Source organism: Salmo salar, chromosome 03, assembly GCF_965601325.2.
Source record: "Salmo salar chromosome 03, fSalSal1, whole genome shotgun sequence".
Classification (NCBI taxonomy): Eukaryota; Metazoa; Chordata; class Actinopteri; order Salmoniformes; family Salmonidae; genus Salmo; species Salmo salar.
This window is the reverse complement of record NC_138293.1, coordinates 89,458,927-89,485,341: the sequence shown is the minus strand read 5'-3', so window position 1 is coordinate 89,485,341 and position 26,415 is coordinate 89,458,927. Positions and strand designations below refer to the sequence as shown.

General features: G+C 41.8%; 2 protein-coding genes across 2 annotated transcripts in view; both read left to right on the top strand.

Annotated features, from left to right (window-relative positions):
- The window catches only part of LOC106601896 (palmitoleoyl-protein carboxylesterase notum1a), a 28,518-nt gene extending 8,680 nt beyond the window's left edge, over positions 1-19,838 (top strand). The window contains exons 2-10 of the mRNA XM_045715685.2: positions 4,902-5,050; positions 13,379-13,439; positions 13,537-13,595; positions 14,380-14,482; positions 14,788-14,979; positions 15,752-15,849; positions 16,002-16,149; positions 16,491-16,538; positions 16,910-19,838. Of these exons, the coding sequence (XP_045571641.2) occupies positions 4,902-5,050; positions 13,379-13,439; positions 13,537-13,595; positions 14,380-14,482; positions 14,788-14,979; positions 15,752-15,849; positions 16,002-16,149; positions 16,491-16,538; positions 16,910-17,216 (1,165 nt within the window). The 3' untranslated portion in view covers positions 17,217-19,838. The remainder of the gene's footprint in view (positions 1-4,901; positions 5,051-13,378; positions 13,440-13,536; positions 13,596-14,379; positions 14,483-14,787; positions 14,980-15,751; positions 15,850-16,001; positions 16,150-16,490; positions 16,539-16,909) is intronic.
- Positions 19,839-20,648: 810 nt separating this feature from the next.
- On the top strand, positions 20,649-25,744 carry LOC106601897 (myeloid-associated differentiation marker-like protein 2). The gene has a single exon (XM_014194327.3). It carries the CDS (start codon positions 22,022-22,024, stop codon positions 22,943-22,945), a length of 924 nt encoding a protein of 307 aa, XP_014049802.1. The 5' UTR covers positions 20,649-22,021; the 3' UTR covers positions 22,946-25,744.
- Positions 25,745-26,415: the final 671 nt, after the last annotated feature.

Here is a 26,415-nt window from a genome sequence, read left to right as displayed (position 1 = left end):
CCCTAGTCAGGTGTATTTAGAGCTCTACCTCTGTCTCCAGCATCCACAGACAGCAAGGAGAGGATAGGGTGGTCTGCCCCGTACTACTGATAACCTCCATAGATGTTGCAGTGATAGTGTGGTCTGCCCCGTACTACTGATAACCTCCATAGATGTTGCAGTGATAGTGTGGTCTGCCCTGTGCTACTGATAACCTCCATAGATGTTGCAGTGATATTGTGGTCTGCCCTGTGCTACTGATAACCTCCATAGATGTTGCAGTGATATTGTGGTCTGCCCTGTACTACTGATAACCTCCATAGATGTTGCAGTGATAGTGTGGTCTGCCCCGTACTACTGATAACCTCCATAGATGTTGCAGTGATATTGTGGTCTGCCCTGTACTACTGATAACCTCCATAGATGTTGCAGTGATAGTGTGGTCTGCCCCGTACTACTGATAACCTCCATAGATGTTGCAGTGATAGTGTGGTCTGCCCCGTACTACTGATAACCTCCATAGATGTTGCAGTGATAGTGTGGTCTGCCCTGTACTACTGATAACCTCCATAGATGTTGCAGTGATAGTGTGGTCTGCCCCGTACTACTGGTAACCTCCATAGATGTTGCAGTGATAGTGTGGTCTGCCCCGTACTACTGATAACCTCCATAGATGTTGCAGTGATAGTGTGGTCTGCCCTGTACTACTGGTAACCTCCATAGATGTTGCAGTGATAGTGTGGTCTGCCCTGTGCCACTGATAACCTCCATAGATGTTGCAGTGATAGTGTGGTCTGCCCTGTACTACTGGTAACCTCCATAGATGTTGCAGTGATAGTGTGGTCTGCCCTGTACTACTGGTAACCTCCATAGATGTTGCAGTGATAGTGTGGTCGGCCCTGTGCTACTGATAACCTCCATAGATGTTGCAGTGATAGTGTGGTCTGCCCTGTACTACTGGTAACCTCCATAGATGTTGCAGTGATAGTGTGGTCTGCCCTGTGCTACTGATAACCTCCATAGATGTTGCAGTGATATTGTGGTCTGCCCTGTACTACTGGTAACCTCCATAGATGTTGCAGTGATATTGTGGTCTGCCCTGTACTACTGGTAACCTCCATAGATGTTGCAGTGATAGTGTGGTCTGCCCTGTGCTACTGATAACCTCCATAGATGTTGCAGTGATAGTGTGGTCTGCCCTGTGCTACTGGTAACCTCCATAGATGTTGCAGTGATAGTGTGGTCTGCCCTGTACTACTGGTAACCTCCATAGATGTTGCAGTGATAGTGTGGTCTGCCCTGTACTACTGGTATTCTCCATAGATGTTGCAGTGATAGTGTGGTCGGCCCTGTGCTACTGATAACCTCCATAGATGTTGCAGTGATAGTGTGGTCTGCCCTGTACTACTGGTAACCTCCATAGATGTTGCAGTGATAGTGTGGTCTGCCCTGTGCTACTGATAACCTCCATAGATGTTGCAGTGATATTGTGGTCTGCCCTGTACTACTGGTAAACTCCATAGATGTTGCAGTGATATTGTGGTCTGCCCTGTACTACTGGTAACCTCCATAGATGTTGCAGTGATAGTGTGGTCTGCCCTGTGCTACTGATAACCTCCATAGATGTTGCAGTGATAGTGTGGTCTGCCCTGTACTACTGGTAACCTCCATAGATGTTGCAGTGATAGTGTGGTCTGCCCTGTACTACTGGTAACCTCCATAGATGTTGCAGTGATAGTGTGGTCTGCCCTGTACTACTGGTATTCTCCATAGATGTTGCAGTGATAGTGTGGTCGGCCCTGTGCTACTGATAACCTCCATAGATGTTGCAGTGATAGTGTGGTCGGCCCTGTGCTACTGGTAACCTCCATAGATGTTGCAGTGATAGTGTGGTCTGCCCTGTGCTACTGATAACCTCCATAGATGTTGCAGTGATATTGTGGTCTGCCCTGTACTACTGATAACCTCCATAGATGTTGCAGTGATATTGTGGTCTGCCCTGTACTACTGGTAACCTCCATAGATGTTGCAGTGATAGTGTGGTCTGCTCCATGCTGCTGGTACCCTCCAAATGTAGCGTAATTGGGTATTCTAAGCTTAATCGTAGTTTATTATGTCATGAGTTGATCATATCATGAAAGATTATCCCTGAGGACGAGAGTGTGAGTGAGTCGGTGTCTTGGCAAACACCACACCACTCAGCCTGCTCAACACCACACCACTCAGCCTGCTCAACACCACACCACTCAGCCTACTCAACACCACACCACTCAGCCTGCCCAACACCACACCACTCAGCCTGCCCAACACCACACCACTCAGCCTACTCAACACCACACCACTCAGCCTGCTCAACACCACACCACTCAGCCTGCCCAACACCACACCACTCAGCCTGCTCAACACCACACCACTCAGCCTGCCCAACACCACACCACTCAGCCTGCCCAACACCACACCACTCAGCCTGCTCAACACCACACCACTCAGCCTCCTCAACACCACACCACTCAGCCTGCTCAACACCACACCACTCAGCCTGCTCAACACCACACCACTCAGCCTGCTCAACACCACACCACTCAGCCTGCTCAACACCACACCACTCAGCCTGCTCAACACCACACCACTCAGCCTGCTCAACACCAGACCACTCAGCCTGCCCAACACCACACCACTCAGCCTGCTCAACACCACACCACTCAGCCTGCTCAACACCACACCACTCAGCCTGCCCAACACCACACCACTCAGTCTGCTCAACACCACACCACTCTGTAGTGACACCTCCAGCACTGAGATGCAGTGCCTTAGACCGCTGCGCCACTCAGGAGCTCCAATGATGAGATATGCCTGGCAGCCGCCAGAGTTTCCGGTCCGAGAAGCCGACTGTCTCAGCTGCAGCCGCATCGTCGTCGGTAAAGAGGAGCGTGCAGATACCGCTGTTCCCTCTAGCTGCCTGACAAAGCTCCCTTAGAAGCTAGGCTTTAGCTCAGCAGGCTAACATGTCTGTTGCTGAAATAACAGTCTCTGTACATCGCAGAACATTGCAGAAGCAAATGGGGAATAGAATAGCATCATGCATGCTTGTATGGCCGACTGGGTTTGAATCCAGGCCTCTTGGGTGCTACAAGTCTGTGTTAGTCCGCTGAGCTAAAGCCTAGCCATCACAGAAACATTGTGAGAATCATGCCTGCTTCTAACGGTCTTTTATAGTGTCAGCTAGTCTGATCCTGTGAAATGGTAGAAATGTTGTTGGGTGACAGAAAGTTAAAGGGATACTTTGGGGTTTTGGCAATGAGGCCCTTTATCTACTTCCCCAGAGTCAGATGAACAACTGTTTATGTCTCTGTTTCCAGTATGAAGGAAGTTAAGAGGTAGATTTGTGAGCCAAGGCTAACTAACGTCAGCACTATGACTGGAAGTCCATGGGTATCTGTTAGCATGCTGATGCAATGTATTACAATGCCTTGACAGAACTGTAGACTTATACAATTGCAGTGAATTGATGATTCTACACTTCACAGTTGTGAGACTATGGGGATGAATTATAGCATTGCCCTCTTGTGGGCAGAGGATGAACAGATCTCCTGAAGTGAATGACCCATGCATCCAGATTGAAAAACTCTTCAGAGTGAATATTTCCTACACTACTGAGCTAAGCTCAGCCAAACCAAGCAGAAACTAACTGCCCACCGTAGTTGCTGGATCTGTGCTGAAAAGGACAACCCGAAAAGAAAACATCGGACCAGTTTAGTTCAGGTTCAGATCCATAGAATTGAATAGGAAAACATTTACATTTTAGCTACATTTACATTTCAGACGCATTTACATTTCAGCCGCATTTACATTTCAGCCACAATCACACTTCAGTCATTTAGCAGACGCTCTTATGCAGAGCGACTTACAGTAAGTTCATTCATCTTAAGATGAAGCTAGGTGAGACAACCTCCTATCACAGTAATAATAAGGACAGCTTTTCCTCAATAAAGCATCTATCAGCAGAATCAGTGCTAGTGAGAAGAGACAGTGTGAGTGTTAGAACCAAGAAAGACAAGGGTGTTAGTTGTTTTAATTGTTTTGGTTCAGACAGTGATCTCTGTGTTTGATCTCAGTGTTCAGAAGGTGGTTCAGGTCGTGCTGTTTAATCCACTGTAGGATGTTGTAACGCATCAAAGGGAGCATTCCTCTGGGTGGATGTAGTAAATATGGGTCCTGGGCAACAGAGATGTGTCTGTCTGTGTGTGTGTGTGTTTGCACAGACCTCACCATGGTTTTCATCCCTGGCTGCAGCAGGCTGCAGGCAGCACGTCATCTCCTCTCTGTTTTTCATTTCTGCATGGCCGGCACTGAGGGTAGTGGAGATTTTATCCAGCCTGAGATGGAGGGCCTATGTATGAGACCACTGTTAAAGAACGGTGACTTCAGCAGAGTAGTAACAGGGAATATGATGGTACTGCACTTCCTTATCACTGTTGCCAGCCACGGGCCGTTAGGGCACTGGTAACTCCTAGGGTGCTTCCAAAAGTCATCCAGGGTGGAGGAACCTGGATGAGTTCCTATCTGTTGTTTTATCACATGATAGGATCGTGTGTGTGTGTGTGTGTGTGTTTGTGTGTGTGTGTGATGTGTGTGTAACCAGCACTCAAACATTGTTTAGGTGAGTTCAAATCTGGGGGAAGTAGTTTTAGCTTTAGATTCGTTTTGCTAACAGAGATAAAGATCTTCAAAGTGACACCATGTCTTGTATTCTTTGATTACATAATATGTACATGAGGTCATAGGTTTATTCTGTTTGGCACAGTCACTGATGCCTGGAGGCGGTGAGGGCAACTTGAGTGTTTTGCGTGAGGATACATGATTCTTGTCCATGGTTTGTGAGATTGTGTTTCTAAAATAGAATGGTTTTCTTTCTGTTCTAGGTACTACATGAAAGAGTCCCGAGGGAGCAGACGGTGGTTGATATTCTTGGAGGGCGGCTGGTACTGCTTCAACAAAGACAACTGTGACAGCCGATACGACACCATGAGGAGACTGATGAGCTCTTCCAAGTGGCCTCAAACCAAAACAGGTCAGAATCTCTGCCTACAGTACCCGCCTGTGTCTGTCTGGCTGTTACGGTTCACCAATCCCCACCACTACTACTCTAAGACACAAATTAAGCTTAGTCCTGAACGGTATCCTGTGAAGCAAGTCACATCTACTCTGGGTTTTGTAAAAGTAGCCAGCTCCAGTTAGCTTCACATTCCAGCTCAGACTTCATCCGTACTACGACGGTTGATATTGCTCGTCTGCCTTCCGCTAACTCTAGCAGGCTTATAACTGCGCGTGCATGTCGTGCATGGCTAGTCGAATGCCAAACTCTTCATTGAAACAATACTGATACATCAATCCATGCCTTAGTCAGTGCCACATTTTCATTTGTGCCTCGCAAATTCAGCAGGCTATTGCGTGAAATTGGCTTCTTGATGTGTCGCCTTTATGTTATTACGTATGGTTAATGTCGTCTTTGTGTTATTACGTATGGTTAATGTTGTCTTTATGTTATTATGTATGGTTAATGTTGTCTTTATGTTATTACGTGTGGTTAATGTTGTCTTTATGTTATTACATATGGTTAATGTTGTCTTTATGTTATTACGTATGGTTAATGTTGTCTTTATGTTATTACATATGGTTAATGTTGTCTTTATGTTATTACGTATGGTTAATGTTGTCTTTATGTTATTACGTATGGTTAATGTCGTCTTTGTGTTATTACGTATGGTTAATGTCGTCTTTATGTTATTACGTATGGTTAATGTTGTCTTTGTGTTATTACATATGGTTAATGTCGTCTTTATGTTATTATGTATGGTTAATGTTGTCTTTATGTTATTATGTATGGTTAATGTTGGCTTTATGTTATTACGTATGGTTAATGTTGTCTTTATGTTATTACGTATGGTTAATGTTGTCTTTATGTTATTACGTATGGTTAATGTTGTCTTTATGTTATTACGTATGGTTAATGTTGTCTTTATGTTATTACGTATGGTTAATGTTGTCTTTATGTTATTACATATGGTTAATGTTGTCTTTATGTTATTACGTATGGTTAATGTTGTCTTTATGTTATTACGTATGGTTAATGTTGTCTTTATGTTATTATGTATGGTTAATGTTGTCTTTATGTTATTACGTGTGGTTAATGTTGTCTTTATGTTATTACGTATGGTTAATGTTGTCTTTGTGTTATTACATATGGTTAATGTTGTCTTTATGTTATTATGTATGGTTAATGTTGTCTTTATGTTATTACGTATGGTTAATGTTGTCTTTATGTTATTACGTATGGTTAATGTTGTCTTTATGTTATTACGTATGGTTAATGTTGTCTTTATGTTATTACGTATGGTTAATGTTGTCTTTATGTTATTACGTATGGTTAATGTTGTCTTTATGTTATTACATATGGTTAATGTCGTCTTTATGTTATTACGTATGGTTAATGTTGTCTTTATGTTATTACGTATGGTTAATGTCGTCTTTATGTTATTACGTATGGTTAATGTTGTCTTTATGTTATTACATATGGTTAATGTCGTCTTTATGTTATTACATATGGTTAATGTTGTCTTTATGTTATTACGTATGGTTAATGTTGTCTTTATGTTATTACATATGGTTAATGTCGTCTTTATGTTATTACGTATGGTTAATGTTGTCTTTATGTTATTACATATGGTTAATGTCGTCTTTATGTTATTACGTATGGTTAATGTTGTCTTTATGTTATTACGTATGGTTAATGTTGTCTTTATGTTATTACATATGGTTAATGTCGTCTTTATGTTATTACGTATGGTTAATGTTGTCTTTATGTTATTACAGGTATGGTTAGATGGTCTGTGCTTTATGTTATTGGGGGGTTATTACATATGGTTAATGTTGTCTTTATGTTATTACGTATGGTTAATGTTGTCTTTATGTTATTACGTATGGTTAATGTTGTCTTTATGTTATTACATATGGTTAATGTTGTCTTTATGTTATTACGTATGGTTAATGTTGTCTTTATGTTATTACATATGGTTAATGTTGTCTTTATGTTATTACGTATGGTTAATGTCGTCTTTATGTTATTACGTATGGTTAATGTTGTCTTTATGTTATTACATATGGTTAATGTTGTCTTTATGTTATTACGTATGGTTAATGTTGTCTTTATGTTATTACATATGGTTAATGTTGGCTTTATGTTATTACGTATGGTTAATGTTGTCTTTATGTTATTACGTATGGTTAATGTTGTCTTTATGTTATTACGTATGGTTAATGTTGTCTTTATGTTATTACATATGGTTAATGTTGGCTTTATGTTATTACGTATGGTTAATGTTGTCTTTATGTTATTACATATGGTTAATGTTGGCTTTATGTTATTACACATGGTTAATGTTGTCTTTATGTTATTACATATGGTTAATGTTGGCTTTATGTTATTACACATGGTTAATGTTGGCTTTATGTTATTACGTATGGTTAATGTTGTCTATGTTATTACGTATGGTTAATGTTGTCTTTATGTTATTACGTATGGTTAATGTCGTCTTTATGTTATTACATATGGTTAATGTTGTCTTTATGTTATTACGTATGGTTAATGTTGTCTTTATGTTATTACGTATGGTTAATGTTGTCTTTATGTTATTACGTATGGTTAATGTTGTCTTTATGTTATTACGTATGGTTAATGTTGTCTTTATGTTATTACATATGGTTAATGTCGTCTTTATGTTATTACGTATGGTTAATGTTGTCTTTGTGTTATTACGTATGGTTAATGTTGTCTTTATGTTATTACGTATGGTTAATGTTGTCTTTATGTTATTATGTATGGTTAATGTTGTCTTTATGTTATTATGTATGGTTAATGTTGTCTTTATGTTATTATGTATGGTTAATGTTGTCTTTATGTTATTACGTATGGTTAATGTTGTCTTTATGTTATTACGTGTAGTTAATGTTGTCTTTATGTTATTACATATGGTTAATGTTGTCTTTATGTTATTACGTATGGTTAATGTCGTCTTTATGTTATTACGTATGGTTAATGTTGGCTTTATGTTATTACGTATGGTTAATGTTGTCTTTATGTTATTATGTATGGTTAATGTTGTCTTTATGTTATTATGTATGGTTAATGTTGTCTTTATGTTATTACGTATGGTTAACCTGTCTGGGCCAGTGGGACGCTTGCGTCCCACCCTAATCAACAGCCAGTGGAATCGCGTCGCGCTAAATGCAAAACCTCATAAATGCTATAACTTCAATTTCTCAAACATATGACTATTTTACACCGTTTTATAGATACACCTCTCCTGAATCGAACCACGTTGTCCGATTTCAAAAAGGCTTTACAGCAAAAGCAAAACATTAGATTATGTCAGCAGAGTACCCAGCCAGAAATAATCACAGTCATTTTCAAAGCAACTAGCATGCATCACAAATACCCAAAACACAGCTAAATGCAGCACTAACCTTTGACAACCTTCATCAGATGACACTCCTAGGACATCATGTTACACAACACATGCATTTTTTGTTCGATAAAGTTCATATTTATGTATAAAAACAGCATTTTACATCGGCGCATGACGTTCAGAAAATCTTTTCCCTCAAATGCTTCCGATGATCAGCGCTACAATTTACAAAATGACTATTCGAAAACATTGTTAAAATGTAATATTGTCATTCAAAGATCTATAGATTAACATGTCTTGAATGCCATCTCTTTGCCAGATTTAAAAATAACTTTACTGGGAAATCACACTTTGCAATAAACGACGTGGTATGCCCAGAAAAGAAGTCTATGTTGGAGCCATCTTGGAACGATCAACCATCAAATATACTATTGTAAATAATCCCTTACCTTTGATTATCTTTATCAGAAGGCACTTCTAGGAATCCCAGGTCCATAACAAATGTAGTTTTGTTCAAAACAGTTAATAATTTATGTTCCAATAGTGTTAGCGCGCTCCGAAGGCTAGTAAAAATGTACCGTGTGCGTCTGACTTGTCGTCAGGAATGAGCAAAAAATATATATTTAAGTTCGTTCAAACATGTCAAACGTTGTATAACATAAATCTTTAGGGGCTTTTTCAACCAGGGCTTCAATAATATTCCATTGGGACGGTTGCATTGTCTTTCAAAACGTTTCGAAAAGGGAGAGTACCCATGGGCGCCGACGTCACAATGGTAATGGCCCATCCCCTGTGACCAAGGTAAACATCCTCTCTTTCAGTCAATTTTGATGGTAGGAGGCTCAAACCACTTTGTAAAGACTGGGGACATCTAGTGGAAGCCATAGAAAGTGCTAAATGAATTGCAAGCCCCTGTGTGTTTCAATGGCAAATGTTTGAAGTGATATCCACACATCAGATTTCAGTTTCCTGTCAGGATTTGTCTCAGGGTTTTGACTGCCATATGAGTTCTGTTATACTCACAGACACCATTCAAACAGTTTTAGAAACTTTAGGGTGTTTTCTATCCAAATCAAACAATTATATGCATATTCTAGTTACTGGGCAGGAGTAGTAACCAGATTAAATCGGGTATGTTTTTTTTATCCGGCTGTGCAAATACTGCCCCCTAGCCCTAACAGGTCGTCTTTATGTTATTACATATGGTTAATGTCGTCTTTATGTTATTGTGTATCGTTAATGTTGTCTTTATGTTATTACGTATGGTTAATGTCGTCTTTATGTTATTACGTATGGTTAATGTTGTCTTTGTGTTATTACGTATGGTTAATGTCGTCTTTATGTTATTACGTATGGTTAATGTTGTCTTTATGTTATTACGTATGGTTAATGTTGTCTTTATGTTATTACGTATGGTTAATGTTGTCTTTATGTTATTACGTATGGTTAATGTTGTCTTTATGTTATTACATATGGTTAATGTTGTCTTTATGTTATTACATATGGTTAATGTCGTCTTTATGTTATTACGTATGGTTAATGTTGTCTTTATGTTATTACGTATGGTTAATGTTGTCTTTATGTTATTACGTATGGTTAATGTTGTCTTTATGTTATTACGTATGGTTAATGTTGTCTTTATGTTATTACATATGGTTAATGTTGTCTATGTTATTACGTATGGTTAATGTTGTCTTTATGTTATTACGTATGGTTAATGTTGTCTTTATGTTATTACGTATGGTTAATGTTGTCTTTATGTTATTACGTGTGGTTAATGTTGTCTTTATGTTATTACGTGTGGTTAATGTTGTCTTTATGTTATTACGTATGGTTAATGTCGTCTTTATGTTATTACGTATGGTTAATGTCGTCTTTATGTTATTACATATGGTTAATGTCGTCTTTATGTTATTACATATGGTTAATGTCGTCTTTATGTTATTACGTATGGTTAATGTCGTCTTTATGTTATTACGTATGGTTAATGTCGTCTTTATGTTATTACATATGGTTAATGTTGTCTTTGTGTTATTACGTATGGTTAATGTTGTCTTTGTGTTATTACATATGGTTAATGTTGTCTTTGTGTTATTACGTATGGTTAATGTCGTCTTTATGTTATTGCGTGTCGTTAATTCTCCTTTGAAAATGATTTTTAGTCTGGGACTAGGCCTAATCTGTGTCTGGGAAACAGTACCTTACTGTCAACTGAATGTAACAGAAAATATCAGACACTTATCTAAAGCAACCTACTGTATGGTAAGTGCATACACTCTTCTGTTGCTAGTGGTGTGCTCCTACCAACTGAGCCCCACCACATGTTATAGACAGAAAATGGCTATAGTGCTCTCTGTTCTGGCTCTGCACCCACACAATGAACAAAGTACAGACCAGGGCCCGTATCCACACAATGAACAAAGTACAGACCAGGGCCCGTATCCACACAATGAACAAATTACAGACCAGGGCCAATATTCACACAATGAACAAAGTACAGACCAGGGCCCGTATCCACACAATGAACAAAGTACAGACCAGGGCCCGTATCCACACAATGAACAAAGTACAGACCAGGGCCCGTATCCACACAATGAACAAAGTACAGACTAGGGCCCATATTCACACAATGAACAAAGTACAGACTAGGGCCCGTATTCACACAATGAACAAATTACAGACCAGGGCCCGTATCCACACAATGAACAAATTACAGACCAGGGCCCGTATTCACACAATGAACAAAGTACAGACCAGGGCCCGTATTCACACAATGAACAAAATACAGACCAGGGCCAATATTCACACAATGAACAAACTGACAAACTGTTGGATGTCAGTTATAAAAAGCACAGGAATATATTTATCTGTGGTAATAACCAGTGTTATTGAGATTTACACCCAGTCATAATGGAGATATAGCTAACTGTGGTAATAACCAGTGTTATTGAGATTTACACCCAGTCATAATGGAGATATAGCTAACTGTGGTAATAACCAGTGTTATTGAGATTTACACCCAGTCACAATGGAGATATAGCTATCTGTGGTAATAACCAGTGTTATTGAGATTTACACCCAGTCATAATGGAGATATAGCTAACTGTGGTAATAACCAGTGTTATTGAGATTTACACCCAGTCATAATGGAGATATAGCTAACTGTGGTAATAACCAGTGTTATTGAGATTTACACCCAGTCATAATGGAGATATAGCTAACTGTGGTAATAACCAGTGTTATTGAGATTTACACCCAGTCATAATGGAGATATAGCTAACTGTGGTAATAACCAGTGTTATTGAGATTTACACCCAGTCACAATGGAGATATAGCTATCTGTGGTAATAACCAGTGTTATTGAGATTTACACCCAGTCATAATGGAGATATAGCTAACTGTGGTAATAACCAGTGTTATTGAGATTTACACCCAGTCACAATGGAGATATAGCTATCTGTGGTAATAGCCAGTGTTATTGAGACAGTCATCTATGTAGTCTTGACCAGTGTTATTGAGACAGTCATCTATGTAGTAATGACCAGTGTTATTGAGACAGTCATCTATGTAGTAATGACCAGTGTTATTGAGACAGTCATCTATGTAGTCTTGACCAGTGTTATTGAGACAGTCATCTATGTAGTAATGATCAGTGTTATTGAGACAGTCATCTATATAGTAATGACCAGTGTTATTGAGACAGTCATCTATGTAGTAATGACCAGTGTTATTGAGACAGTCATCTATGTAGTCTTGACCAGTGTTATTGAGACAGTCATCTATGTAGTCTTGACCAGTGTTATTGAGACAGTCATCTATGTAGTCTTGACCAGTGTTATTGAGACAGTCATCTATGTAGTCTTGACCAGTGTTATTGAGACAGTCATCTATGTAGTAATGACCAGTGTTATTGAGACAGTCATCTATATAGTAATGACCAGTGTTATTGAGACAGTCATCTATGTAGTCTTGACCAGTGTTATTGAGACAGTCATCTATGTAGTAATGACTAGTGTTATTGAGACAGTCATCTATGTAGTAATGACCAGTGTTATTGAGACAGTCATCTATGTAGTAATGACCAGTGTTATTGAGACAGTCATCTATGTAGTCTTGACCAGTGTTATTGAGACAGTCATCTATGTAGTCTTGACCAGTGTTATTGAGACAGTCATCTATGTAGTCTTGACCAGTGTTATTGAGACAGTCATCTATGTAGTCTTGACCAGTGTTATTGAGACAGTCATCTATGTAGTAATGACCAGTGTTATTGAGACAGTCATCTATATAGTAATGATCAGTGTTATTGAGACAGTCATCTATGTAGTCTTGACCAGTGTTATTGAGACAGTCATCTATATAGTAATGACCAGTGTTATTGAGACAGTCATCTATGTAGTAATGACCAGTGTTATTGAGACAGTCATCTATGTAGTAATGACTAGTGTTATTGAGACAGTCATCTATGTAGTAATGACCAGTGTTATTGAGACAGTCATCTATGTAGTCTTGACCAGTGTTATTGAGACAGTCATCTATGTAGTAATGATCAGTGTTATTGAGACAGTCATCTATATAGTAATGACCAGTGTTATTGAGACAGTCATCTATGTAGTAATGACCAGTGTTATTGAGACAGTCATCTATGTAGTCTTGACCAGTGTTATTGAGACAGTCATCTATGTAGTAATGACCAGTGTTATTGAGACAGTCATCTATGTAGTCTTGACCAGTGTTATTGAGACAGTCATAACATACTACTGTACAGAGCTATCTGCTGCCTGCTCCTGTGAAAGGGGAAGTGCCTCTCTCTCTCAATGTGTTGTCAGGACCATCATTCATGCAGTGATTATGAGGAAGATGGGGATGTTTCTGGGAGTGGCATGATGGTTAATGTAATATGTTCTCTATTGCCGTGTCGTTCCTCTCTTTAGGCACAGGGATCCTGTCTCCACTCCCAGAGGAAAACCCTCACTGGTGGAACGCCAACATGGTGTAAGTTCCAGGATTTGGTGTGTGTGTGTGTGTGTGTCCAGTTGATCTTTATAAAGGTGTAAGAAGACCTGACATTGATGTTGTGTTTCCTCTCCAGGTTCATCCCCTACTGCTCTAGTGATGTGTGGAGTGGTGCCTCAGCCAAGACGGACCACAGTAAGACATCACTATTGGCCATACTAATGTGTGTTTGCATTTTCTAATGAGATCAATCAACCAATCACCCAAACAATAAATCAACCAATCAGCCAATACATCAATCAACCAATCAATCAACCAATCACCCAACCAATAAATCAACCAATCAGCCAATACATCAATCAACCAATCAATCAACCAATCACCCAACCAATCAATCACCCAACCAATCAATCACCCAACAAATCAATCACCCAACCAATCAATCACCCAACAAATCAATCACCCAACCAATCAATCACCCAACCAATCAATCACCCAACCAATCAATCACCCAACAAATCAATCACCCAACCAATCAATCACCCAACCAACATCACCCACTCACCCCACCACCCCAACCTCAATCACCCAACCAATCAATCACCCAACCAATCACCCACCTCACCCCAACCAATCAATCACCCAACCAATCAATCACCCAACCAATCACCCACCTCACCCCAACCAATCAATCCCCCCCCACCCAACCAATCAATCACCCAACCAATCAATCAACCAAGCAACCAATAAAACAAGCAACCAATCAGCCAACCAACCAAGAAATTAATCAATCAATCATTCAATCAATCAATTAACTTAAAACATATTTTCCTAGAGGGAAATTGGTTATTTCATTGAGTCATCCATGATACACATAGGATAGGTAGGCATGTTGTGTGCATTGTGTTGGTCACTCTTTCACTGAATGTATTGTGTTGGTGACTGACTGTCTGTCTGCCTGCGTGCCGTCTGTGTGCAGGTGGCTACGCCTTCATGGGGTCTCTGATCATTCAGGAGGTGGTGAAGGATCTGCTGACCAAGGGGCTTGACAACGCCAAGGTTCTACTTCTGGCTGGCAGCAGGTGGGTGGGGCCACATGTTGGTGTGGGTGTGTCTGTGTGTTAACGTAATGTAAATATAAGATTAGAGTAAGTGAGTGTGTCTGTACCTGTGTGTGTGTGTGTGTGTGTGTGTGTGTCGATGTGTGTGTGTGTGTCGATGTGTGTGTGTGTGTGTCGATGCCTGTGTGAGTGTGTGTATCTATGCCTGTGTGAGTGTGTGTATCTATGCCTGTGTGAGTGTGTGTATCCATGCCTGTCTGGGTGTGTGTATCCATGCCTGTGTGTGTGTGTGTTATCTATCTGTGTGTCTCTTCTCTACCCCACAGTGCGGGGGGGACGGGGGTCCTGCTGAACGTGGACCCTGTGGCTGAGCTGCTGGAGGGGCTGGGGCACCCTGGGATCCAGGTGAGAGGTCTGGCTGACTCGGGCTGGTTCCTGGACAACAAGCAGTACCGATCTACTGACTGTCACGACACCATCAGCTGTGCCCCCACGGAGGCCATCAAGAGAGGCATCAAGTAAGAGAGCACTCCACCACTGTAGCTGCAGCCTCTGGGACCATATTCACAATCTCAAATTGTGCTGATATAGGATCAGTTTTCCGACTTTTAGATCATATTCAATAAGATCATATGGACAGGGGGGACTGATCCTAGATCAGCACTCCTATTCTGAGCTGCTTTCTGAGTGGTTAGGGCCAGAGTGTTTCCCATGGCTCAGTGTCCCGACCAGGATAAGCTATAGGCCCTAGTTGTACTGTAATGTGTCACTTCATTGTTAAATGGATTGAAAATATTGAACCCCCTCACCTTAGGCTGCGTTTACACAGACAGCCCAATAATTGGCAAAAGATCTGATTTGATTGGGATGCTTGTGTAAACGCAGCCTTAGAGATCTGATCTGATTGGGATGCTTGTGTAAACACAGCCTTAGAGATCTGATCTGATTAGGATGATTGTGTAAACACAGCCTTAGAGATCTGATCTGATTAGGATGCTTGTGTAAACACAGCCTTAGAGATCTGATCTGATTAGGATGATTGTGTAAACACAGCCTTAGAGATCTGATCTGATTAGGATGCTTGTGTAAACACAGCCTTAGAGATCTGATCGGGATACTTCTGTAAACGCAGCCTTAGCGATCTGATCTGATTGGGATGTTTGTGTAAACACAGCCTTAGGGATTTGATCTGATCGGGCTTCTTGTGTAAACGCAGCCTTAGTAGCCTATTCTTCAGGTCCTATACGAACTGACACTGTAAGATGTTGACCTCTGACCTCTTGTCACCAGGTACTGGGGCAGCGTGGTGCCAGAGAGGTGTAGACAGGCCCACCTGGGGGAGGAGTGGAACTGTTTCTTTGGCTACAGAGTGTTCCCCTCCATAAAGAGTGAGTGCTAGCAAAGGTTAAGGAATTCATTTGTGAATTTGCACAGATATCTGTGTATGTCTCTGTGTGTCAGCGAGTTCATTATGGACAGCCTGTGCGTGCGTTTGTGTGTGTGTTCACTTGTGCATACATTACAACCTCCCTCCACGCAGGCCCAGTGTTCGTGGTCCAGTGGTTGTTTGACGAGGCCCAGCTGACCGTCGACAACATCCATCTGACCGGTCAGCCTGTCCAGGAGGGGCAGTGGCGGTACATCCAGAACCTAGGCATCGAGCTGAGGAACACGCTCAAAGATGTCCCGTAAGCACCCGCAAACTTACAGTAACTCTTACAGCAAATTTAGAGTTACTCTTACAGCAAACTTACAGTAACTCATACAGCAAACCAGCATGAACTCTTACAGCAAACTTACAGTTACTCATACAGCAAACTTACAGTAACTCTTACAGCAAATTTAGAGTTACTCTTACAGCAAACTTACAGTAACTCATACAGCAAACCTGCATGAACTCTTACAGCAAACTTACAGTAACTCTAACAGAAAACTTAAATGAATTGTGAAGATTGACAGACAGACAGTGTGTCAAGGTTATGCTGCCAACTGTGTTCAACAAGTCTCATGTATTTGCATACATTTTCAGGGCCATGTTTGCTCCAGCTTGCCTCTCACATGAAGTCATCACAAGGAAGTAAGTATCAATCTCTCTGTCTTTCATCTTCCACCTGGGTCATGTTCAGTTGGGCACATTATATATAAAGGTTTTACAACAGGAAACTGAAATTTGTGTTATTATTGGACACATTTATCACTTGGTTTTTCAACTTTCTTCAAACCTGGGTCGTGTTCAGTAGGGCACACCATATACAAAAAAACATTTTGGAACAAAAAATGGAAATCTGTGTTGTTATTGGACAAATCTAAATAGTACCTCCCCCTTTCCCTGCTTTTTCCCTACTGAACACCACTCTAATTAGAGAGAGATAATTATGTGTCAGCTAGCTGTTTATTCTGTGACTCGCTGTGATCTAACAGTGTCCTCTTGTGGCTGGTCTGTTACAGTTACTGGATCGACGTTCAGGTCAAAGGCACCTCCCTTCCCAGAGCCCTACACTGCTGGGACCGCAGTCTCCAAGACAACAGCCGGAACAACAAGGCCCTGCCCAAGGGCTGCCCCGTCCATTTGATTGACAGCTGCCCCTGGCCACACTGCAACCCCACCTGCCCCACCATCCGGGACCAATTCACGGGCCAGGAGATGAACGTGATCCAGTTCCTCATGCACATGGGCTTTGACGTGCAGAAGATGGCCCAGCAGCAGGGCATGGACCCCAGCAAGCTACTGGGGATGCTGAGCAGCGGGAGCTAAGGAGACAGGAGTAAAGTCTTAGTACAGTAGACTAAACCAGGGGGCTATGGGGCCAAATCCTGACTTTGAGATCCCAGAAAAAAAAATCATTTTTATAAATACTTGTTTTAATCTCCCATTGACATCAATGTTTGATTTAAAGGGGTAGTTCACTTTTGGGGGGGGGTTCAACTTGAAGTAGCCTTTTAAGCAACAGACTTTTGTGTGGATCTCAAGGTAGGATTCGACACCAAGTCTGGTCCCCACATCTGATACCTCCAGCTCTGCTCCCCATGTTCCCTGTCCCCATCCCATTCACCTCAGCCCTAATCTCTGGCACACCTAAGGGCTACAGTCTGACCCCTAAACCCTCACCCCCAACCCACCCGACAGAGCCTCTCACAACCCAGTACTGTTAGGAGTACTGGGGCAAACACGCCACACAGACAAGGCACACCTCTCTGCTACTCTCCTTAAATTATATTTTGGTTGTAAAAGAAAAAGAAAAATCACGAATGTAATCCAGTTTTAAGGATGCTCATTGTTTAGTTGCTATTTGCTCTGTTCGTTTAGTTTTTTTACCTTAACTTTAATCCTGTGTTGATAGTTTTTAATTGTGTCATTGTTTAAAAAAGGCAGCAATGACTTAAGGAAGTTTTTTTGAAAGGAGTCTATGTAAAGTATATGAAGTAAACACAATGTTTAAGTCTGTCTAACTGTGGGTCTCTTCTACCACAGTATTTTCTCCTCAAGTCAAGAACAGGCACACACATTAACGGTGTGGAAAGCACTGGACAAGTAGTCCTTCTCTAAGGAGGCAGTGACTGCTTCCCAAATGCCACCCTATTCCCTATTCCCAATATAGTGCACTACTTTTGACCAGGCACTAGGGTGCCACCAGGCACTAGGGTGCCATTTGGGATGCAACAATAACATGGAATTATTCAGTGAGGTGAAACGTTCAGAATGTTACAGATAGAAATGGAACGAATAGATCAGGCACGATTCCCAATAGGAACTTGGCAGATATCACATCTACTCTACACAACACATATCTATCTGAACGTTCTGTAACCCTTGCACCCTCCTGAACGGGGTCAGTATTTACCCCCGTCTCATCTCCAAGGCAGTGGAGGGATGGGAAAAGAGTGGAAAGAGAGAGGGAGGATGAGGAAGGGAGAATGCAGCAACCCAGCTCTCACCCCTGATCATCACCACAGCACACTGTAACAACAACAACATCAGACTGTTCTTAATGTGATGCTAGGCAACACGTTAAACAAATCACCAGCTGGCTGACAGTTTGTTACTCTATGGATTGACACAGTATCATAAAGGCATAACATCACGGCTGCAACCCGGAATTGACCAGTCAGATTGAGAGACCGGAATGAACCTTTATATAATGATCTGTAGCAGTACACGTTCAGGTTCATTTGAAAACCGCAGGAATTGTATGAGGACCAATGAGAACTTTGACACAACCACCAAAGGTAGTGATTGGGTGCCACCTATTGGCAATTGGAGGAACATCATGAAAGTTCAAACAGGTTTCTCATGGGGCTTCCAACTAAAGAAATTATGATTCAGATGGTTGTGGTAGAGAAGAGTCCATTATACAGGTAACTACAGTCCCTACCTTGACACAGGTAGACATGGTTTAGATCCTAAAGGTATTGAACACAGAAACAGAATTCTAGAGGAATTCTGTTTCTATGATTCACCATAAAGTAGGATCTCATGTCCACACCGTGCCAGTCTAGAGTTCTACGGTGCTCTCCCTGATTTGTGGTGCTCAGATGGGTCTCAGTGCTGGTGGGCCTTGATTTAGCATGTCTGGCACAATGGAAACAATAGAATAGTGCCAAAAATGCAAGCCACTCACCCTCCCCATCTAGCACTCCTCCACGCAGGCTCAATCAAACACTCAAAGTATCTGAAAATGAAACAAAAACTGCATGAATCCAGGTTCTGTAGGTCACTCACACAGGCCCACTAATAGTTCATCTATACCACAGTGCCAATGCATGTAGTCCTCTTTACCTCTCAACAGAATCATCAACTATACTCCTTTTTAGTCAGCCATGACAGTTTCCATGCATACAGTATATCATTGCATCAGAAGGTGAACTACACGTTAGATGGGCTTTGTTGAACAACAAACTGTAAAATCAATGCAATTTCCATTCAAATGGAGAAGAATATCACATACTGGATTCTTTTTGTCTGAGTGTTTGTACAGGTTATTTTTAAGTGTTCACTATTGTAACTCCTTTCCTTTATATTTTTGTTAGAAAATCACTTTTTAATATAATGATAATGTTGTATGTACTGTAATGCTCAACGTTAAGTCGTATCAACTATGTTTTAAAGGACCTCTTTCAGCAGACACCAGAGAAGGAAAGGTATTATTCATTGTCATTTTGTTCTGTAACATATTTTTTCACAGAGAAAACTCAAGCTACATTGGTAATTTACATATTTATTTTGTTATGTAAATCATATTTATAAGTGCTATATTCACAGAGAAGTGATTTTTTTGTAAATTGTAAATATATTGCTGTTTTTTTTCTCTTTGTGTTGATTGCATGTCTTTGTATCAGACTTTAAAGAAAGGACACAATACAATTATTTCAAAAGAAACGTTTTCTTGTTGCCTTTTTGATGTCTTTGCCATTCTGCCTCAATCTACAGTACCAATAGTGGACTCCTTGACTCACACAGTACACGCACATATGTATTAGGGTAGAAACTGATAGTGTAGATAGTGTCTATTTTGAAGAAGGTTTTATTTTCCCTATCTACCTTATTTTAAATGCACTTCTACATAGCTCTGGCTAAGTGTCTGATAAATGATTCAAATGTAGAAACTCAACATCTTATCAGGCTTTTATTTTATTTACAAATCAATTTCAATTAATTACTATACATTGATTGTCACATGAAACTCAAACTCAAAACTCAACTCAAAATCTTTTGAATATTAACCTGCTTCAGTGTTTCCCCAAACTGGTAATTAGTTAAAACCTCCATTTTACACACATAAAACTCAAAACTGCTAGCTACTAGTATCTCATGTATAATCATCCCTAAGACCTGTATAACTGCTGGCCCAAATGGCTGTCTTGGGCTCTCCCCTGTCATTACGTTGGGGATAAATGCCAGGCAGTCTCCCTGTGAGAGACAGAGCATGATAGAGAGAGATAGAAAAAGAGAGCGAGAGAGAGACTGAGAAAGAGAGAAAGTCTGACTAAGTAAGTTCCCTCTGTCCCAGAAACACGACTCCCCATGCCGGTGCCTGACGGGGGCGGACCTGGACATGTGGGCTCCCACCCCATTCCTCTGTGGAATATAGTCCCCTATTTATAGACCTGGCCTGGCCCATAACCCTGGGCTGGGCAGAGCAGTCATTTAAATAACTTTCCCTGGCAGCCTATGGGGCACATACTGTCATATAGGAGAGAGAGCGTGTGTGTGTGTGTGTGTGTGTGTGTGTGTATTTGAGAGAGAGAGAACACATCAGGAGAGAGGGGGTGAGAGGCAGTGGGAGAGAGAGAAAGAGAGAGGAGAGGGAGGGAGAGAGAGAGAGAGAAATAGTGTGTGAGAGAGACAGAGAAGAAGAGAGGGAGAAAGAGGGACACGAGACAGAGATCAGACAGTGAGGAGGACTTTTCCAGGGAGTTTAGGTCCTGGCAGTGGAAGGATTACAAGGACAGAGCTGATCAGTGTTGGACCTTGACAAGCCTAGTACAGCTGCCTGCATGGGACACAGGACTACAACCAGAACAACAACCTAACTCTATAGTGGGTTATTATTGGAGCACTCCCCCATGTTCATGTAACTGTACTGCATTTGGATGAGCCTGTTGATGGATTGTTGGTCTCTGGATCTCTGGAGTGACGTGTTGGGAGTAAGGAACTTGTTGCTCTTCCATAACCTGAAGGAGAAGTGAACGACAAGACCCTTTGTGACTGAGTTGGACTTCTCAGTTAAAACACAAGGGTAATGTTATATCTGGCCACCGGCAATCTGATCTGTGACTTTATCTCGATATGGGATTATTGATACAAGCATCTGTAAGAAACTAGACAGATCACTTGGGTCAACATTAAATTATTACCGTTAGAGAAGCAAAGAAGTTACAAGATCTGATGTTATTTGAGAATCCAAAATTGCTAAACTGTTGACAGGGAAGATGAAATCAGCACTGCTCAAGGCTCTGACTGCGTTGTAAGTTGAACACCATTGTGGCCGACTGTAACCTGATCTCCAACACACTGCAGTAATTACAAGGTGTATGCAGGGAAACATGGAGAGAGATTTGTAATTAGACCTGTCTATAAAAAGAACCAGGCAAAGGGCGAGGTCCCCACACAGAGAGAGTTAAAGGGGGAGAGTCAGGCCAAGGACACCCAGCTTGAAGGGAGGGAGGGGGGCTGTCTGGAGGCATAGGAAGGAGGCTGCCTGGAGGCATAGGAAGGAGGCCAACTGGAGGCATAGGAAGGAGGCTGCCTGGAGGCATAGGAAGGAGGCCAACTGGAGGCATAGGAAGGAGGCTGCCTGGAGGCATAGGAAGGAGGCCAACTGGAGGGATAGGAAGGAGGCCAACTGGAGGGATAGGAAGGAGGCCAACTGGAGGCATAGGAAGGAGGCCAACTGGAGGCATAGGAAAGAGGTTGCCTGGGGGCATTGTTGAGTGTAAGTGACACCCAGACCCAGACAGCAACGACACCTAACCTGAAGGGAAGGAGGCTGCCTGGAGTCATCATTGGGAAGAAGAGACACCCAGACAGCTTTTGACAATTAGGGGACAGGAGGTGTGACCATGGACCCCCAAGGCGGACACTACCTGAACAAGGCGGCGGTGCTGTCTCCTCTAGGAGCGGCCCGTATGCTCCAGCTCCTCCTGGGCTGCACCATCATAGCCCTGGTGGCCCACAGCGCCGGATACAACCACGCCTATGGTATCTACTGCATGTTTGTGTGGTGCTTCTGCTTCGCCATGACCCTGCTGGTGTTCACCATGGATGTGACACGCCTCCCCTGCTGCATGCCCATTTCCTGGGACAACCTCACCGTGGCGTTCGCCATGCTCGCCACACTCATGTATGTCGCCGCCTCCGTCGTCTACCCCGTCTACTTCCTGCGCTCTCAGTGCTCCAAATCCGACGGGGGCTGCGAGGTGCGCAACTACCGCATCGCTGTCACCGTGTGCTCCAGTTTCTGCTGCTTCGCCTACGCGGCTGAGGTGTTCCTGACCCGGGCCAAACCCGGCCATGTGGTGGGCTACATGGCCACCATGTCAGGCCTGCTCAAAGTGGTCCAGGCCTTCGTGGCCTGCATTATATTCGGGGCCCTGGCCAACGGCAGCGAGTACAACCGCCACATCCCCACTCATTACTGCGTGGTGGTCTACAGCCTGTGCTTCTCCATCACCGTGGTCGTGATCGCTGTGACCGTGTCGGGAAAAGCCTCGGCTCTGCCCCTGCGTTTCCCCTTCGACCGCTTCGTGATCATCTACACGTTCCTGGCGACGCTGCTGTACCTGAGCGCCGCCCTGGTGTGGCCCATCTTTAGCTTCGACAGGAAGTATGGCACGCCGGGTCGCCCCGACGGCTGTCCCTGGGAGAACTGTCCCTGGGACAGCAAGCTGGTGGTGGCGGTGTTCACCCATGTCAACATGGTGCTGTACTTCAGCGACCTAATCTACTCCCAGAGGATCCGCTTTGTCTCCCACTCCGCTGCTTGAGGACCCCTCCACCCTCCACTCTGCTGCCTGAGGACCCCTCCACCCTCCTCACTCCACTCTGATGCCTGAGGACCCCTCCTCACTCCTGGGGACCCCTTTACCCTCCTCACTCCTGGGGACCCCTCTACCCTCCTCACTCCACTCTGATGCCTGAGGACCCCTCCTCAGTCCTGGGGACCCCTCTACCCTCCTCAGTCCTGGGGACCCCTCTACCCTCCTCAGTCCTGGGGACCCCTCTATCCTCCTCACTCCTGGGGATCCCTCTACCCTCCTCACTCCTAGGGTGAATCTCAAAAGTGTTTTCCTCGGTTCGTCATTGGACACGGCGTACGAGGTAAGGGAGGAGAGCATTGGAGAAGACAAGAGGAGAGACGATATTTGAATGGACTTCTGCCTCGCTCTGACGTTATGAGGAGGCGTGGAGAGGGAGATGAGGAGTAGAGGGTATAGACTTTTGAGTTGCACCCCTGGCCCTCAGAGACAGACAGAGACCACACTGGAAATGACACACAGCATCTCCACTCAAGTACCTCTGAATGTCCCATGCCTACTACAGATTACATATCGCCTCAATGATGTTATGGCTTTGTACCTTGTTGTGTCTTTCTTAACATCAGTGCTGTCTTTCTTAACATCAGTGCTGTCTTTCTTAACATCAGTGTTGTGTCTTTCTTAACATCAGTGTTGTGTCTTTCTTAACATCAGTGCTGTGTCTTTCTTAACATCAGTATTGTGTCTTTCTTAACATCAGTATTGTGTCTTTCTTAACATCAGTATTGTGTCTTTCTTAACATCAGTGTTGTGTCTTTCTTAACATCAGTGCTGTGTCTTTCTTAACATCAGTATTGTGTCTTTCTCAACATCAGTGTTGTGTCTTTCTTAACATCAGTGCTGTGTCTTTCTCAACATCAGTGTTGTGTCTTTCTTAACATCAGTATTGTGTCTTTCTTAACATCAGTGTTGTGTCTTTCTTAACCTCAGTGTTGTATCTTTCTTAACATCAGTGTTGTGTCTTTCTTAACATCAGTGTTGTTAACATCAGTGTTGTGTCTTTCTTAAAATCAGTGTTGTTAACATCAGTGCTGTGTCTTTCTCAACATCAGTGTTGTGTCTTTCTTAACATCAGTATTGTGTCTTTCTTAACATCAGTGTTGTGTCTTTCTTAACATCAGTGCTGTCTTTCTTAACATCAGTGTTGTGTCTTTCTTAACATCAGTATTGTGTCTTTCTTAACATCAGTGTTGTGTCTTTCTTAACATCAGTGTTGTTAACATCAGTGTTGTGTCTTTCTTAACATCAGTGTTGTTAACATCAGTGTTGTGTCTTTCTTAACATCAGTGGTGTGTCTTTCTTAACCTCAGTGTTGTGTCTTTCTTAACATCAGTGTTGTGTCTTTCTTAACATCAGTGTTGTTAACATCAGTGTTGTGTCTTTCTTAACATCAGTGTTGTTAACATCAGTGTTGTGTCTTTCTTAACATCAGTGTTGTGTCTTTCTTAACATCAGTGTTGTGTCTTTCTTAACATCAGTGTTGTTAACATCAGTGTTGTGTCTTTCTTAACATCAGTGTTGTTAACATCAGTGTTGTGTCTTTCTTAACATCAGTGTTGTGTCTTTCTTAACATCAGTGTTGTGTCTTTCTTAACATCAGTGTTGTTAACATCAGTGTTGTGTCTTTTTTAAAATCAGTGTTGTTAACAACAGTGTTGTGTCTTTCTTAACATCAGTGTTGTTAACATCAGTGTTATGTCTTTCTTAACATCAGTGTTGTGTCTTAACATCAGTGTTGTGTCTTAACATCAGTGTTGTGTCTTTCTTAACATCAGTGTTATGTCTTAACATTACTATCAGTAGTATCAGTATTATAATCTCTAAGAGAAACCTGAGACAAGGGCCAGTACTGTTGTAGGCACTCTGTCTTATGGTGCAGTACATTGGTTTAATTCAGAGCTTTGAACATGTTGGGCGACATTTTCGTAGTGCAAAAGCGATGTGCTAAATGCAATAGAAATCTGTAAACCTCATAATCTGGCAGTGTGATTTAAACTGAAACTTTTCCTCTACAATCTGCATTATAAAGAAGCTATTATTTATAAGGTTTAGTAAACCGAGCAATCGATAAAATGTATGCACATCGCCTACTAATAATGCACATTGTTGAAAAACATTTTCAAGATTATAACGAGGTTCATGGTCATTTTTGTACTTTGCTTTTGTACTATGAACATGTCGCCCATTATGTATTGAAGGACGTCGTAAATCATCATTGGGTTGTTTTCATGTCTTGAAATAGTCTGTTTTATTTATTGTGTTTCAAGAAACTTTTATCTTAACTAAGAGGTTTTTTCTAATAATGACAATAATATATACAAAATGTAATGTGTAGTGTGTTGAATTGGCTTTCCATCACTGAGTACTTTTGGTGTTTAAACTAACACCCAACTGCTTGTTTCAACTTCAACTCCTCTTGTTTTAGTCCAAGTTCAGTCAGTGTGTAGATTCATTATGAGCTGAATGTTCAGTGTATCAACTGTCAATACAAAATTGGGAATATACAGTATGTGTGAGGGTGTGTGTGCATGAGTGTGAGTGTGTGTGTGTGTGTGGGGGGGGGGTTATGGAATTGACTACATAGGTACAGCTACCACTTTTTGATATGTGATGTCTGCACTGCAAAACATCCCTGAACACTGTATTGTAATGAAAACCATGCGATGTACTCAATGATATAAACCGATAGAAAAGTTCTGAAACTTGTGAATATTCAAAATGTCATTAAAATGAACAAATTGTTTAGTCTGTGCGCCTGTTCATCTCTCTCCCATTGTCTCTCCCTTCATGATCAGTAGGCTGCAGACTAGCTAGTAATAGGCATAAACATTACTGATCTAGTCAATCAGATATATTAGGTTATGTTTCTGTCACAAAATGCTGCCGTCAGAGGATCTGTGATCTTACATTTTATAGCATTATAGCCTGTGATGTATGGACTGCTTTACTGGACTAAAATGCCCTTTAAATGAAAATGGACTAGGATTAATGGGGGCCAAGAAACCATGATGGCTCTGTTCAAACTGTTCTGTCCTCATTTGTCCTCAACTGACACCCAAAACAAAGCTGGTACTAGGCTACCGTTTAAATGGTGAAAACACCATCTCAACATTATAATTCCTTAATGTACGAGTGAATTATAATAGGCCTCTGCCTTTTGGGATTAGTGTCCTGAAATAGAGAAGCTAATACCTTGATAGTACATGTTATCACTAACAAATCGATGTGTTAAGGCAGTAAATAAAAGAACAGCGACTTTACACTGTAATAATGAATGCTCTTCCGGATTCAGCCACTAGAAGGGCATGATCTAGAACGTAACCTGGAGGTTTCTTCTCCACGCCCACTCTACTTCCAAGGCTGATGCAACTGGCTGTACACAGCTTACAGAACCCACCCATAACTGCGCAATAAATGAA